The 16,243-nt window shown below is 42.1% G+C and overlaps 1 protein-coding gene across 1 annotated transcript in view; it reads right to left on the reverse strand.

The window, feature by feature from the left end:
- Positions 1–11,238: 11,238 nt before the first annotated feature.
- The window catches only part of ITGB3 (integrin subunit beta 3), a 48,510-nt gene continuing 43,505 nt past the window's right edge, over positions 11,239–16,243 (reverse strand). The window contains exons 14-15 of the mRNA XM_087854243.1: positions 15,784–15,950; positions 11,239–14,095 (exon numbers count right to left, since the gene is read on the reverse strand). Of these exons, the coding sequence (XP_087710369.1) occupies positions 14,030–14,095; positions 15,784–15,950 (233 nt within the window). The 3' untranslated portion in view covers positions 11,239–14,029. The remainder of the gene's footprint in view (positions 14,096–15,783; positions 15,951–16,243) is intronic.

A 16,243-nucleotide genomic window follows, 5' to 3' on the forward strand; every position in this document is an offset into this window, starting at 1 on the left:
ATATCTTTTAAGGAATTATCATTACCCTTTACATTACAGATGAGGAAAATAAAGACTCAGATCAAGTTGTACAAGATTACACAGCCAACAAATAGCGGAGTCAGATTTGAAGTCAGGCAGCCTAACTCAAGCACCCATGGTCTTCAGCACCCTATAACACTGCCTCTCAAAAAAATTCTATCGCAAACAAAAGATGCCTTAGCCTGTTTGAAACCAGAGACTTCCACATCCCACACCAAGCAATTTTAGAAATTCCCCACATTTTCGCAACGTTTTTATACTCCTATCTGAGTCACATTGGATGTGCTATTTATTACATTGCTAGTTATATTACGCTGTTACTTAAAATTGTGTCGTTTTCATACCGTGAAGTTTAATTGCAAGTATTAATATTCTAATAGAGACAGTACTTTCAAATCATTTATTTCTGAAATGTTATCCTAATTACTGTTGAATGTGATATGTCCAACATACTTGGAATTCAAAACATGTTAAAATAAAATGAAACCACGTGACAAATACCCATCTCAGAAGACATTCGATGGTTATGCAGACTTCCCCAGCAACCCACTCTATGTAACCCCTTCTAGATCTTCTCTAACCAGTTCAATCTTTACCTCTAAACTACTTGGTATACCACTTACTGCCTTCACCATTGTTACTGTCTTCACTATTCAATGGCATTAATCATTTGCCTTGTATTTTTATCAATGGATAGGTGTCTTAACATTCTTTGAATTATTTCTCACAATACCAAACACAATGCTATATGTATATAATAAATGAAGGAAAGAAAGAAGGGAGGGAGGAAGACAGGAAGGAGTGAAAGAAGGCAGGCATTTCCTCCCTATTCAGCTTACTCAGAGGTGCTTAAGGTATCAAAGTACTTAATTTTATTTTTGAGAGAGAGAGAGCTTCGTCACAAGCAGGGGTGAGGGGTAGAGGAAGAAGCAGACTCCCTGCCAGAGCAGGGAGCCTGATGTGGAACTCAATCCTGGGGCCCGGGGATCATGACCTTGAGTCACAGGCAGACGCTTAACCGACTAAGCCACCCAGGCGCCCCTCAAAGTACTTAATTTAGCAGAGTAAGCTTTATTTAAATAAACCTTGAAAGGAAGAACTGTTTCATAATTTATTGACCTATCAAAAAGTCGACAGGTTTTAATCTGCTGGATGAATCAGATACCACATACCACATACAACCCTCTCCAAGCTGAGAAAAAATAGTACGGGAAGTCTCTTCCCCATAAATTTGACAAGAGAATTGTTTCTCAACTCTTTCAATCCGATGATACATATGTGAACTTGCAAGGACAAACCAAGAGAAGTGAAGAGCTGTAGCCCTCTTTTCCAATCATCTACCCATTCAACCCTCCAATCAGAAAATTCATATGAATTTAATCCATATGAATTCAACACTTATATACTGTATGCTTACTGTGTACTAGACTATCCTCCAGGCTCTGGGGATACGGCCAGGAAAAAATAAATCCTGCCCTCATGGAGCTTACATTCTAGTCAAAGAGAGACAATAAAATAGATAAATAAGTAAAATATGTAGTACGTTTTCTGTGATAAGTACTAAAGGAAAAAAATGTAAAGTAGGGGAGAAGAATATGAAGTATGGAGTTGGGGAAAAGATGCGGGGAACACACAGGGCAGCCAAGGAAGACCTTACTGAGAGGGAAACTTGAAAGTACAGACCTGAAGGAATTAAAGTAGGAAGCCAATCAATATCTTAAGGGAAAGCATTTCAGCCAGAGGAAAGCAAACACCAAGACTCAGAAGTAAGGAGTGTCACCGTTAAAGCACAGTGGGAAGACCCATAAAGCTGAACCAGAGAAAACAAAGGGAAAGAAGGAGAGGAGAGTAGGGGGAATCAAGAGAGGGAGGTAGATATAGAGGGCCCCTAAATCATTGTAAGAACCTTGGCTTGTGCCCTGAGATGGGAAGCCACTGTTTTGAACAGAAAGAAGACATGATCTAATGTCCTTTCTGAAAGAATCACTCTAGTTGCTAGGAGGAAAATCAAGTGAGTCTAGATTTCTAAAAGCCAAGTGAAAAAAAGCACTTCAAAAAAATGAGTAATCAACTGGGACAAATGCTGCCATTAGGTCAAGTAAGATGAGTACTGAATGACTGATTAGGTTTTCCAACATGGAGGACACTAACAACCCTAAGAGAAGCCATTTGGGTAGCAGGGTAAGGAAATAATGTCCTTGGAGTGAGTTCAAGAGAGAGTGGGGGAGAGAAATTGGAGACAAACAGAAGAGTTATGCTATAAAGGGGAAGAGAAATGAGGTAGTAGCTGAAGGGTAAAGGGGTTATGAGGGTTTAGGATGGGGGAAAATAAAGTCATGTTCATATGCTAGGAATAATCTAGGAGAGCAAAAATTGATTACACAGAAGGGGAGAATTACTGAAACAATATTCTCAAGTAGAATAAAGGAGATGAGATTTAGGGCACAAGGGCAGGGTTTGCCCTTAGCTTAGAATATACTCATAGCAATAGATGTGGCAGAGTAATCAGCTTAATTACATGAAGAGTAGATGTGGTTGTGGAGGCTTGTGGAAATCATTTAATTGCTTTCGGTAGGCTCTACACCCAACATGGGGCTTGAACTCATGGCCCTGCTATCAAGAGTCTCATACTCTACTAACTGAGACAGCCAGGTCCCCTGATTGCTTTAGTTTTCTTAGTGAAACAGGAAGCAACATAATCAACTGCGAATAAGGATGTGAGAAGAGATGCTAGAGGTTTAAGGACAGAGGTATTGTTACAAAACAGTCATCTAGGAGAATGGAAGAATTAATAGCCCACGGGTACCTGATATGGTTGCTGGGCAGCATCAGGGCCCCCTGAGGAAGTGATGGTGAATTTAATGTGAAACCAGTAAGCATAGTTGTGTTTTTTTTTCTCTAGCTATGTTCAATGCAGAAATGGTCGCACTGAGGTAGAGATCTAGATTTAACGTAGGATTACAATTTAGCCAAGGAAGTAAAATGAACTGAAAATGTGATAAAGGAACTGGGGGGAAAGGCAAGGGAGTGATTTTAATTACTGACCACGAAACAAACTGAGTAGGTGGGTGGGAAATAAATACAAGACAGGGTGAGTGACATTTAAAAAAAGGGGGGGTGGATTGAAGATCCTGGTGGGGTCCAAGGATTATCAGAGTCAGAGTGAGTCTGAAAAATAGGAATACGATGGTTGGAGAGTGAGACATACAGTACTCCCCCACCCTTATCCACGGGGGATCCATTCCAAGACCCCCAGTGGAAGCCTGAAACTACAGAGTACTAAACCCAGTATATTGTTTTACCCATACACACATCCCTATGATAAAGTTTAATTTATAAATTAGACACAGCAAGAGAGTAACAGTAAGTAATAATAAAATAGATAACAATATACTGTAATAAAAGTTATGTGACTGTGGTCTCTCTCTCTCAAAATATCTATTGTACTGTACTCACCCTTCTTCCTGTGATGATTTGAGATAAAAGGCCTACGTGATGAGATGAAGGGAAGTGAATGATGTAGGCATTGTGACATAGCATTACGCTACTACTGACCTTCTGATGATAGGTCAGGAAGATCTTCTACTGATCCAGAGTTGACCACGGGTGACTGAAACCATGGAAATCAAAATAAAAGGGTACTAATGAGAATAAAGTGGGGGGGACTACTGTATTAAGATAACAGAGTTGCAATTATTGGTCATACAAGATTGAGAATATAAAAAAGGGAGCATGTGACTGAGGAAAGATTAAATTACTGTAGGACGACAGGAACTGAGAGATCAGGGTACTAGAAGGATCATCTGTATGAATGCTAAAATCACAAGAACTATGACAGGAGTAGAGTTAGAGCAGCAGAGAATCAGGAGCTGAAATTTGACTGAAGCAACAGGGAATGGTAATGGGTGGTATAATCTGCTAATGTGAGATGCAAAACTGGGCATTTTGAGAATGGGACAAAAAAAAATGTCTGGAAGCACCTATGAGAATCAAGAAGGGGTCATCTACCCCCCCACCACCCCACCTTGTCCCAGTGGTACTAGAAGAGTGAGAGAAAAAACAGCCACCAGTAGCCATACCTGTGTTCTGCCACCACACTTCCAAATACATACTGTACTTTCTCATCTTCCCTTACACCTTGGTCATCACTATCTGATTCATCAAAAACTATCAAAAAGAAGTGAGTATATTCAAAACCCTCTGATACATCACAAGTATTTTTTAAAGTATCATATTGATTCAGTCCCTATTTAGATAAAGCTATCATATTATTACTAGAGTTTTCCAATCCTTGGCAGAGTATAGAATTTTCAAAATTTTTATAGATATGTTACAGTTAGGGAAGGAAGACACACAGATGGCCAAAAGACACACGGTAAGATGCTCAACATCACTAATCATAAGGGAAGTGCAAATCAAAACCACAATAAGGTATCACCTCACACCTGTCAGAATGGGTAAATTCAAAAACATAAGAAACAAGTGTTGGCAAGGATACAGGTGCACCACACCCACAGCCCTTAAAAACATGACATGCATTACCCCCAATTACCATCTTTAACAAATACTGAGTGAACTTCCACTTCATGCAAGAACCTGTGCTATGGAACATTCCAATAGGTCTTAATTGTTTAGACTTCTAGGGAAGGAAATAAGTAGACATGTAAACAAATTAAACTACCCACCAGATGAGAACAAGTTGCTCTAACACTTAAACACTTAAGTATATGCTGAAGGAGCAGGGAAGCTTCCCAACCACAAGGAAGACCCTTCTAGAACAGCCACCATTCCCGAAGCACCGTCAGACCCAACCCCGTCACCCCTCTGCCCCTTTACTGTCTGGCCCCAGTCACTTCGCTGCCCCTTCTGGAACCTTCCTCCATCGCCATAACTGTTCTACTTTGTCCCTCATACCGTGCTGCATCCTCCTCCCTCAACCTTCCAGGCTCTTCTCTCTCTCTACAAGTCTTGCCTCCCCACCTCTGTCCCCTGAGGGTCCTACCATGGACCCCTTCGGACTCCCAGGAGCATCTCCCTACTCCCGCCTCACGGCCTGAGGCCCCTAGTCTTCCGGGATCAGTAGGTCCTCGCTGCAAGCCCCACAATCCCTCGCGCGACCGAGCCCTCTAGCTCCGCCGCCTTCCCGGGCTCCCACGCGGCGAGGCCCCGCCCCCAGGTCACCTGACCGAGGCCGACACTCCGCCCACCAGGCCCGGGCGCTGGAAGGGTGTGTGACGCAGGCTGTTGCCGCTGCCACCGCTACTGCCACCGCCACCGCCACCGCCACGGCGCAGGGGCTCCGGGGCCGCGGGGAGCGGCTGAGCTCGCCGCCGCCTCCGCGACGATTGGTCTGCGCTGTGGCCTTGCCGCTCTTCCCCACCTCACAAGGGCCTGTGACCTCACCCGGCCGGGCTCGGAGGCCTGGACCCGAGTGGCGGGACTGCTCCCCACGGGCTCTCTTCCAGGCACTTCGATTTCGCCTTCCATCCTGCACCCCCTACCCTTCCTGCTGCTCTCCATTCTGCGGTGCGCTGTCCCGCCCTAGTCTGACCACTTTTCAGTGTTCTTTTCTACCCATCCTTTGACTACTTCCCGCCGTCCCCTCTAAAACAGTCCATTCTTCTCGGTTTCTACTACCCTGTAACGGACTTGAGCGCAAAGCCCCTTGTTCCACTACTTGGCTGAATTTTGTTCCAGGTTGCCTTTCAGAAGACTAACGCTTCCTTTGGGAAGAGATACTTTTTCTTTGAAAATCGACTTCTTGTGTGTGCATCCTGCAGACCAAATGATATTGGTAAAAGACGCAAAGCGATTTTTCATGGCTTTTCCCGATTATTATGTCACTAAAACTTATGAATCCAATTCAATGAAATTAATCGTTTTTAAGGTTTGCTAAAGTTGTAAATGTTCTGTGAAGCAAAGAGGGTTTTGCAAATATTTTCCCCAAAAAGCCCACGATTTGAGGTATATTTTCTTCACGTATAGGTAAATTTATTCACATTAATGGATCCATTGTTGGTTGTTGACATTGTGGTGAACAGCCTGGGCTTTAGAGACAGATCTATTGAAATTCAATTATTCAGCCAATTGTCCTAATTGCTTACTGTATGCTTAGGCTCTCTAAGCCTCAATTTTCTCATTCTTTCAGGATTGTGATAGTTCAAAAATGTATATGTAGTGCTCAATTAATGCTAAATAAATGCTAAAATAATTAATTCCTTCTGAGATACCACTGTGCCTGTTTGTATCTTAAATCCTGCTCTGTAGGCGTTCTTTAGTACTTTCAATATGTATGTGGTTTATCTCCCTAAATAGTCTATAAATAATCTGAGTCCTAAAACAACGTTCTTTTTTTTGTAAACACCCCACCCTCTATTCCCTGCTTCCCCACCCCCCACACTGTTACAGTCACCACTATTAATGGACTCAGCCCATTTTCCATCTATTTATAAAGCATCAACTTCTGATGTGTAAGGATTATAATGGTTTCGGTCTGTGTGGTGATCAACAGATTGTGGATGCTTCACAAATATTGAACACTTATAATTTTTAGTAATGAGTCTATTGATGAATTAGTTTCTGTATTAGTCAGTTTCACAGACCCCCCCCCCTCCCCCAATAGCGCCGAGAGTATATTAGTTAGGATTAGATTCTTTTACCAGTAACAGAAAATCCTTGAATAACAGTGGCCTAAGCAAGATAGAATTGTATTTCTCACATTGAGGAGATTCAGAGATGGTCACTTGGGAGGCAGATAATTGTTTACCATAGTTGCATGCTTGCCATCTTCTATTTTATTGCCCCACTGGCTGTCATTCCAGTGTCAGCTTAAGGGAGGTATGGCAGAATACCCTTCAATCAGACAAAAGCCTCTGTAAAGATTTTAAGGTTATGCTTCTTGGATCCTTTTATTCAAATAATATGGCTTCTAAGAAGCTTAAGGCTTTTGTCCTTCTGCAGAAGCCCAAGGTACAAAAAAAAATTTAGCTCAAAGATATTTATGGATAGGGCTCTTATCTCATGGAATGAAACCCAAAAAGATTTGCAGGAGATTCACAATTTTTTAGGCTATCATCAGAAACACTGCCAGCTTGGGCTGAAAGACTCCAAGTACAAAAAGGAAAGAGGCCTTTGGACCCTCAAGTTCTATAAGCACGAAGCAGGCCAAGAAAACTACTTAGATGTAAGCACATGCTACCTTTAATGGAAAAAAAAGATGACTTACAGATTAAAACCAAGAGCCTAGAGAGTGGAACCGAAATCCATGGAGAATTATTTCCAGGCATTGAATATGGAACTGTAAATGTGTACTCAATGAATTTCAGAATTGCTATGGACCAGCAACTTCTGTGAACCTCCCGTTTTCTGCCTGTTCTTTTACATTGGTTGTTGTAAGAAAGAAGCATATAGCTTTTTTTCTGTAGGACTTCAGATTGAGAGGTACTGTACTCAAGTGGCTGAATATAATATATCCAAGAAGCTTCGTCTGCCCCAGGACCTATTTAGAGGACAAGACTCTGAACTGCGAGTGAATGCTATAATGAGATAAGACTCTGGGGTCTTGGGAGGGGTGAATGCATTTTGCATATGGGAGGACTATAAATAATTTGTGACTAGAGGGTGGACTGTGACATTTTTAAAATATGTGCACAAATTCTTTAGTGTATTACTTTCTTCTTGTTACTGTAACAAATTACCACAAAATTAGTGGCTTACACAACAATTTATTATCTTACATTTCTGGAGGTCTGAAGTTCAAAATTGGTCTTACAGGGCTAAAATCAAAGGCTGCATTCCTGAAGGCTCTAGAGGAAAATCGGTTCCTTACCTTTTCCAGCTTCTAGAGGCTATATGCTTTCCTTTACTCATGGCCACCTCACTCAGACCTGTTCCCATCATTATATTTCCTACTCTCACTCTGATCCTCTTACCTTCCTCTTATAAAAACATTTATGATACTAAGGCTACCCAGATAATCTATGAAATTTCCCTGTTTCTGTCCTTAATTACACCAACAAAATCCTTTATTCCATGCAATCTTGGTAAAATATTTGCTGGTTCTCGGGATTAGAACATGGATATCTTTAGGGGGGCGGGTGGGCAGGGGCAATGAGTCTATCCAGTATAATGCTCATCTCTTCAAAAGATGGCATCTAGTCCACTCCTCTTGAATGTGGGTTCGATGTAGTGGACTACTTACAATGAATAGAGTGTGGCAGAAGTGATAATATGACACTTACAAAACTAAGTCATAGGGGTGCCTGGGTTGCTCAGTAGGTTGGGTGTCCAACTCTTGATTTCAGCTCAGGTCATGATCTCAGGGTCCTGAGACCAAGCCCTGCATCTGGTTCCATGCTCAGTGGGGAGTTTGCTTGAGATTCTCTCTCCCTCTCCCTCTGCCCCTCCCCCTGCTCATGCTTGCTCTCTCTCTCTCAAATAAATCTTTAAAAACAAAAAACTAAGTCACAGGGGTGCCTGGGTGATGCAGTTGGTTAAATGTCTGATTCTTGGTTTCAGCTCAGGTTGTGATCTCAGGGTCATGAGATCAAGCCCCGAGTCAGGCTCTGTGCTCCACACAAAGTCTGCTTAAGACTCTCTTTCCCTCTCTCTCCCCCTGCCCTTCTCCCTCACTCTCTCTCTCAAATAAATAAATAAATATTAAAAAAAAAAAAACTAAGTCATAAAAGACATTGCAGCTTCCTCCTTGCTTTCTCTTGGATTACTCACTTAGGGAGAAACCAGCTGATGTACCACAGAAACTCAAGATAGTGTTTGTTGTTTTAAGCTGCTAAATTGTGGGGGAATTTGTTATGTAGCAATAGATAACTACTACAATCCCTTAGGTCACATCCTGATCCATGACGTCTGCTTAAATTCTAGCTATTATCTCTACATTCCAGTCTTCCTGGAGAAGGAAGGGAAGAAGAAAGACATGCTCCCTCCTTTCTGTGGCACTTACTGGAAGTTGCATGCACATCTTTCATTTACATCTCACTGTCTTTGAGATGGACATGGCACACCTAGCTGCAAGAGAGGCTAGGAAACAAGACTTATTCTGGGCAGCCATGAGTCCAGCTGAAAATTAGGAGTTCTGATATATGAGAAGCGGAAAACAGATAGGGGGGCACAATTAGCAACCTCTGTCACAATGCATGATTGTAAGTGTCGGGAAAAGCAAAGTCTAGCATACGTTCATCAACATTTTTCCTTTTTCTTAACAAAGTATTTTCATTGGCCACCAAATGCTATTTACACACCCAGCACTCTGCTCTCTCCAAAGAATCATGCCAATTGTGTATGAGTCACAGGAAAACCCAACTAATATATTACATAAGCCACAATGAATGGTGAAATTTTTTTTTACAAAGTTCTTTTCAGGGACACCAATAAAGAATAATTTACTGGGAGATTTTGCCTAAAGGCTCTTAAATTTCCTAAATGTTGCTTTCCAGATACTTATATTCTGTGAGCATGCTTTGATGCATTGTCAGAAAATACACAGCTGATGGAAATTGTTTCCTCTGTGCAAGAGGTCGGAGAGACCCCACTACGACAGCAGTTGCAAGGAACACAATCACGTTCCTGACTGACAATTTTCTTTTCACATACTAACCATTCTTGGGTAGCCACGTTAAGTGGACCTTAAATTTTATTTCACAACATTGTTAACTCCAATCACAAGCATTTAAAACTACCTCTTTGAATGCTTTAGTCAAACTACAAAAAATTAGAAATATATATTTCCAGAAATATATTACAAAACCAAATGGAAATTATTTCTCAACAAGTATTAAATGGCTTCCGTGCAAAGCATAGGTTACTGTTTCCTTGCATCAGTGTGAAAAATGAATGCACTGTAATTCCAAGACGACCTGCTTGTTATTGGTCCCAGGGGTCATTAGACGGCTGCTACTAGAGTTCAGACTACAGAGGCCAAGAGCTGGGGGATTACTAATGTGATTTGACATATAGTTTTTCATTTCATTTTCACATAAAGTCCTCCATTTTCATCCAGACATTTAGACAACAGTTACCATTACACAAGTAAAACATAGTGAATCTTACAAAATTTCACCATAAAAGGACCCAGTCTATGTTCACGTAATATTTTTATGATGTCATGCACTGTAATGTGTTTTTAAAAATGTACATTATGTCAGGAATGCAAGACTTAAAGGCAAAGATTATGAGTGTCCTGTAAAGTACTTCAATCCCATACTGTTGAGGCTTAACACATTTTAAATAGCAAAGTGAAGTTACACATTCTAAAGTCTTATCCTACAGAATGATAATGCAAATAATGAAGATATTGATCACAACCCCTGTGAATAAAACGTCTTCTTAGATGCCTGCCAAGGATCCTGTTAGTTGTTTGCTTGTTTGTTTTCCCTGTCATTTGGATCTAAACTAAACTTCTTTTAGTTTTTCATGGGAATTGGTGGCTGAGAGTGAACCCAAGAAGGCTTTGATCACTTAACTTGGAAAATGGATCAAAAGTAGATTTGCATTTTATGTGGGTAGATATTTGGTTTTCTTAATCTACCAACCAAACTATGTTCATAATTTTTAGTAACTGAGTTGACTTACTGCAAATTTATTAGGCCAGAAGGATAGGTATGTGACTCTCTATGTCAGTGGTTCTTAGACTGGAGTATGAAACAGAATCACCAGGAAGGTTTACTGAAAGAGAATGCTGGGCCCCACTCTCAGATTTTCTGAGTTAGTAGTTCTGGGGTGTGGCCTGTGCATTTTCATTACTAACAACTTCCCACATGATACAGAGCCTGCTGGTCCTGGGACCATACTCTGAGACCCAATTCCTTAAATAAAAGTTGGACATTTAAATGATCCTGTAAATAATTTGTCATTAAGACTTTATTGTACTAATTTATTATGCCTCCCGCAAACAAAACCTAAGCTAAATTAAAAATCTGTTCTATTGAGGTTGCACAAGTTCCAAAAAATCCCCAATTAAAAAGCAAAACAACTCTAATTCTTAGAACAGTAATAACCTACTTACTTTGAAAATGTTATTAAAGTCTAAAGAAAAACTCTGGGTTCTGGAGCAAGCTTCAGTTCCCGTAGTAGTCATCATTTGGTTACATTTGGAAACATGCTTGTTCTAAAATAATCATTTTTGAGGCAATGACACTTCGTCTTTTCACCCAAAGAAAACAGAAAGAACAACACAGGAAGAACTGGGCAGCCTTAGGTCAATTCGTTTTGGAAAGCACATTTAATTCGCTATTGCACAACTCAAACAAAGGGGGTGTTTGGGAAGTCAGGAAGGAACTTAAGGCGTTCCAACCAGGAATACTTAACAAAGAGGAGTATCTTGAAGTCATGGATGGTCTAAGAATATCTGAGAGGTAAAGAACTGACTCCTTATGTGACAACTTGTCAGGAATGTTCAAAGCTTCCCGTTTCTGTCCACGGGCCCTGAGATTGAATGTAAATTACTTCCAGATGAGCTGAGCACAAATAACCTTTTGGGGCTGTGCTGATGCCAAAATACTATTTAGATGTTCACCCCACATGAGGCCAGAACTGACTGCACTTTGCTATCTCGTGAACAGGATCTCCCCACAGACAGACAAAGGCCTAGAAGCCTTGTTCCAGAAGCTCAGACAAAAGTCCTACCGGTTCTTTTTTTTTTTTTAATCTTTTAGATATGTGTTCTTCCTCCTTTGATATAATTTCTTCATATAAACCATCTTATCTAAATAAAACGTCCAACTACTATTCTAATGGACTCTTGTCTCAGTAGCCAAAAGATATAATTAGGTCTGAAACTTCTTGGATTCAACCCTCAACTGTACTACCATTCCCTTCAGTAAAGGGTAATCCATGGGTGAGACAAGGTTCATTCATTTGCCCCATTCCTAATTTCAAAGCTTATTCTCAGTGTTAACCCACAGACAGAGAATACATATTTCAGCTGCTTCTTATGGATGCCTCTTCCTTATACGTGGATGCAAATGTGTACAAAGTGAACTAAGAAATAATAAACTAAGTGGAGCTCGAGTGCTACATCAGGAGATGTAACTGCTAACAAATTCTGGAGGAGTTCTAGAGAGGATAGAATGAGGCTCTTCTGTTGAGAAAGCTGACATAGAATGACATCTGCTCTTGCCACAGCCAGGTCTCTCAGATCGCCCAACTAAAACAACCAAGACTAACAATACCTCATAGAATCTTGACTGCATGCTTGAAGTCCCTGACAGGAAGTCCCAGCATCTTAGAATATCATGATATTGATATTGGCTGGTCCAAACCTATCATTTTTCAAACTAGAAAAAATTGAGGCCCAGGGAGAAGAAAGAGACTTGCCTTAATTAAGGTTAAAGATTCCTTAGCTGTAACACTGAGGCCAGGACCTAGATTTTCTGATCATCAGACCACTGTCAATAGGTCCTTCCCTTTTTCTTGATGAATGGGGTGAGGGTGGGTTGTTAATGTCAGACTAAGGTAAACACCAACGGAGCAACAGCTATGGCTAGGAAAAAAGAAGAGCCTGTATCCCAGCTCCTCAGAAAAGGCCCAGCATGCCCATGGGTCCATCCCTACAGGCTTCCAGGATGAGAGACCCGGCGACTGGGCAGCAACTTCCTATGAAGGATGCCAAGTGGGAGGGTCTGTAACCGGTCCAAGTCTGTGCTGTTTTTTTTTTCTTTTTTAACACTCTCCTTCCTCACCACCAAATAAAATTACAAAAGAATGCAAGTGTGATTATATACCTATTCCTTTTGATTAAGCAAGCCTCATCATGGTTTCAGGTGACCCAATGAGAAAAATAAAATAAAATTGCACTTGTGGCCTCTCAGATTAAAGACTGACTTAAAATGAGGTTGCCCAGCCCATAGGAGAAGAGGCCACACATGCTGATACAACTGGCCCATCATTCCAAATGCGGCAGTTATGTCCAGCGGACTTGGAGACCCATGGGAACGATTCCTTCACCCAAGGACAGCCAAGAGGTAGATAAATGCAGTCAGCCGCGTGGGTGGATGTAGACACCGAAGCACCAGGTTGGGTGTGTGGAGAGGTGCCTTGGACCAGGGGCGGAGGGCCTGAAGGGTGGGGCCAGACCTCTGGCTCTAATCACAGCACTCTCCCTGGGAGGAAAAGCGTTTGGTCATGAAAGAAATCCCCAGGATGTAGCAAATGTCTACAGCAGTGAGAGTGTGGAAGGAGAAGGTAGAGAAGTGATGCTGGCCTAAGGGTGACGCACTTCTTCTAAAGGAACTTCTAGGGTGGAGCTGCCGATGAGACAAATCTGAAGGGTGATGATGATGAACTGGGGGACTCTGGCACATCTGTCCAGGCCATGCATGACCCCTGAGTGGCCCTACCGTCCTCACTCCCCACAGAACTGCTAGCAAGTCTCCCCTCATGAGAGAACCATACTGGATTGAGGTGATGGCAAAAGGCATAGGCAGCCCTGACGGTTCAGCTTGCCTCTGATTTCTCCTTCACCCTGAGGGAAGGGAAAGGAGATAAAGGTCCAGATGACACAGCAAGGCCACCGAGCTCAGCAGTTGCTATCAGAGCTGCTGAGCGTCAGGCCCAAGAACCATGAACTCAAAGTAGAGTCAAGGCCCCTTCCTCTGGAATGAGAGGCTCAGCTCTGCTTTCTTCTTCAGGAAAAAAATGGCCCGAAAAGGAAAGCTGGCTTCTCACTGAGGTAATGTAGAACACCGGCTCAGCTGTGTCAGTCACCCTCAGGTTAAGCAGGAAGAATCCCAGGAGGCATTCTGTGGACGAAGGTTCAGGAGCTCTGCTTGCCTGGGACACACCACAAGTTTTAAATTACACATTCCCCCACACGCAGCAACTCACACGTACACATGCACAGAGACCCACACCTCCACAGACTGACATTCTTCCGGCCCACCCCACATCCAGCTCCCAATCCCGCCCCACAGATATCATTCCCTGTAAACATGACAACAGAGATGTCCACAATTCTGGGACAGCTTGATAGTGATCTGAGGATGACTCCTTGTCATTAAGTGCCCCGGTAGGTGATGTTGGTGAAGGTGGATGTGGCCTCTTTGTACAGTGGGTTGTTGGCCTGCAGAGAAAACAGAGAAGCGTCTTACAGTGAATTCCTCAACTCTCCCCTCCCCTCAAGGATTACATTTCATCTGAAAAGTCTACCCAAGACACCCTTCTCTGGGATATACTATTGATGAACCACTTAGTGCTCATTGTACCCCCATGTTCTCTCTCAAGATGGGAGTAGATACAAAATAAGAGCAGAGAGAAGGTGGAATGCCATCCTGCTGCTATTTCTAAGGGGTTGAATCCAGCCCATTAGTTTTTGGGGATCACCAAACATTTCAGGATCGCTTTTCACCAGTATCGATTTCTTGCCTCTCTCCTGAACTCTCCTTTTTTGCCCTTCTCCCCATTTTTCCTTCCTTGTGACCATCCTGGGGGGTGTGGGCAGAGACGGGAAATGTAGCAGGTCGTAGCTGAAACCAAGAGGACAGTGTTGCTCAAAGTAATTTTAATTTGTTCTCATTTCATCCCTCTAAGCACTACCCATGAATAGTCACATTAGCAGGAAAAAATAAACCCTCACTGGGTTTCCCAAATTCTTTTCTTTTTTAAAAAAGATTTATTCACTTATTTTAGTGGGGGGCAGGGGCAGAGGGAGAGAATCTCAAGCAGACTTTGCTGAGCACAGAGCCCGACGCAAGGATCAATGCCACAACCCTGAGATCATGACCTGAGCCAAAACCAAGAGTCACATGCTTAACGGACTGAGCCACTCAGGCACACCCACCACACACAATTATTTTCTAACAAAAAGTGACAAATCCCATAAGATCTGATAGTCTTTACGGGTCAACATCTTCATGTGCCTCAGAGGTTCCAGATTTCTGTACTGTGCTAAAAGAAACACTTGTTTCTCAAGTTTCTTCGGAACCTTGGGTACAAAAGCCTGAAGTCACCATCAAATGGAAACAAACTTTCAGCCTCCCCCTGGACATTCATGGAGTCAAGCAGCCATTTGCAATGTCCAGAAAAAAGTTAAAATGTAGAAGATGAGCTGAAGGAGAACAGAGTAAAATTAAGCATGTAGAAAGTTTTCAGTAGACGCTTGTTTCATTTAATTCTATCAGAATAAACTGCAGGGAGGATATTTTTTAAGAGGCTGGCCCAAAAAGTAATTCCTATCATAACTTAATTCCCTCCCACAATTGGGCAAGCTTCTTAAGCTCTCTGTGCTGTTTCCTTACCTATAAAATGGGAATAATAATGCTGTCTCCTATCCACGGCTATTGTGGGAATGGAAGAAGTTAATACCTAAAAATTATTTAGAACAGTTCCTGGTATATCTGAATCCCACCAAAAGTTAGCTAACTTATTTTTTTTTCCTGTTTGTGTTTAATGCTTTGGACTTCATCAGTATATAATGTATTATATGTTCTCAGTGTAGGATTCTCAAGTTTGTCTTAATTTCCTCAACTGGAGAAGAAGTCTCTTTTTCATTGCATCAGTGTCCAGAGCAGAGCTGGGCCCTACCTGTGTTCAGTCAGTACTCACTGACGTGGCCTGTCATCACTGTGTGGTAGAGAGAGAATCAGGTGGTTTCCAGGAATAATAAAGACACGGGACCATCTCCCAATTTCCAGAACAGAGGCTAACAGGGAAATTATGGGCTAGCTGAACCTGGCCACCCCAGGCATCTGCAGTTTCCACTTGAGGCTTTCAAACCAATGACCTGAGAAAATGCCCAGCCCAGCCTCTTACGGTGTCCCATTTTGCTCTGGCTCGCTCTTCTTCAAATTTAGCAAACTCCTTCCGGTCATGGATGGTGATGAGAAGCTTCCAGATGAGCAGAGTAGCAAGACCAATGAGCAAAATGGCCCCCATCACTGAGAGCAGGACCACCAGGATGTCAGGACCCTTGGGACACTCTGTCAGGAGAAAGCACAGAGACAGAGGTTGTGAATGTAGCAGGAATCACTTGAACTGGCTATGAATAGGTCTTCTTGACCAAGTAAGAAATTACTAGAAAGTTCTCCAATGGAAACAGGACTTACAGAATACATCAACTAATTTTTTAAAGGAGGGGGTGCCTACGTTTAAGACAGCAATAATCTGTCCTGAGTGGTTTAAGTCAGAGGTAATAAGCAGGTCACCGATGGCAGAATCTAACCTATATAAGTGTTTATTAAAAATCTGATTTTATGTTAACTACAATGGAGTT

Source organism: Ursus americanus, chromosome 23, assembly GCF_024610735.1.
Source record: "Ursus americanus isolate L20-20 chromosome 23, mUrsAme1.1.p, whole genome shotgun sequence".
NCBI classification, from domain to species: Eukaryota; Metazoa; Chordata; class Mammalia; order Carnivora; family Ursidae; genus Ursus; species Ursus americanus.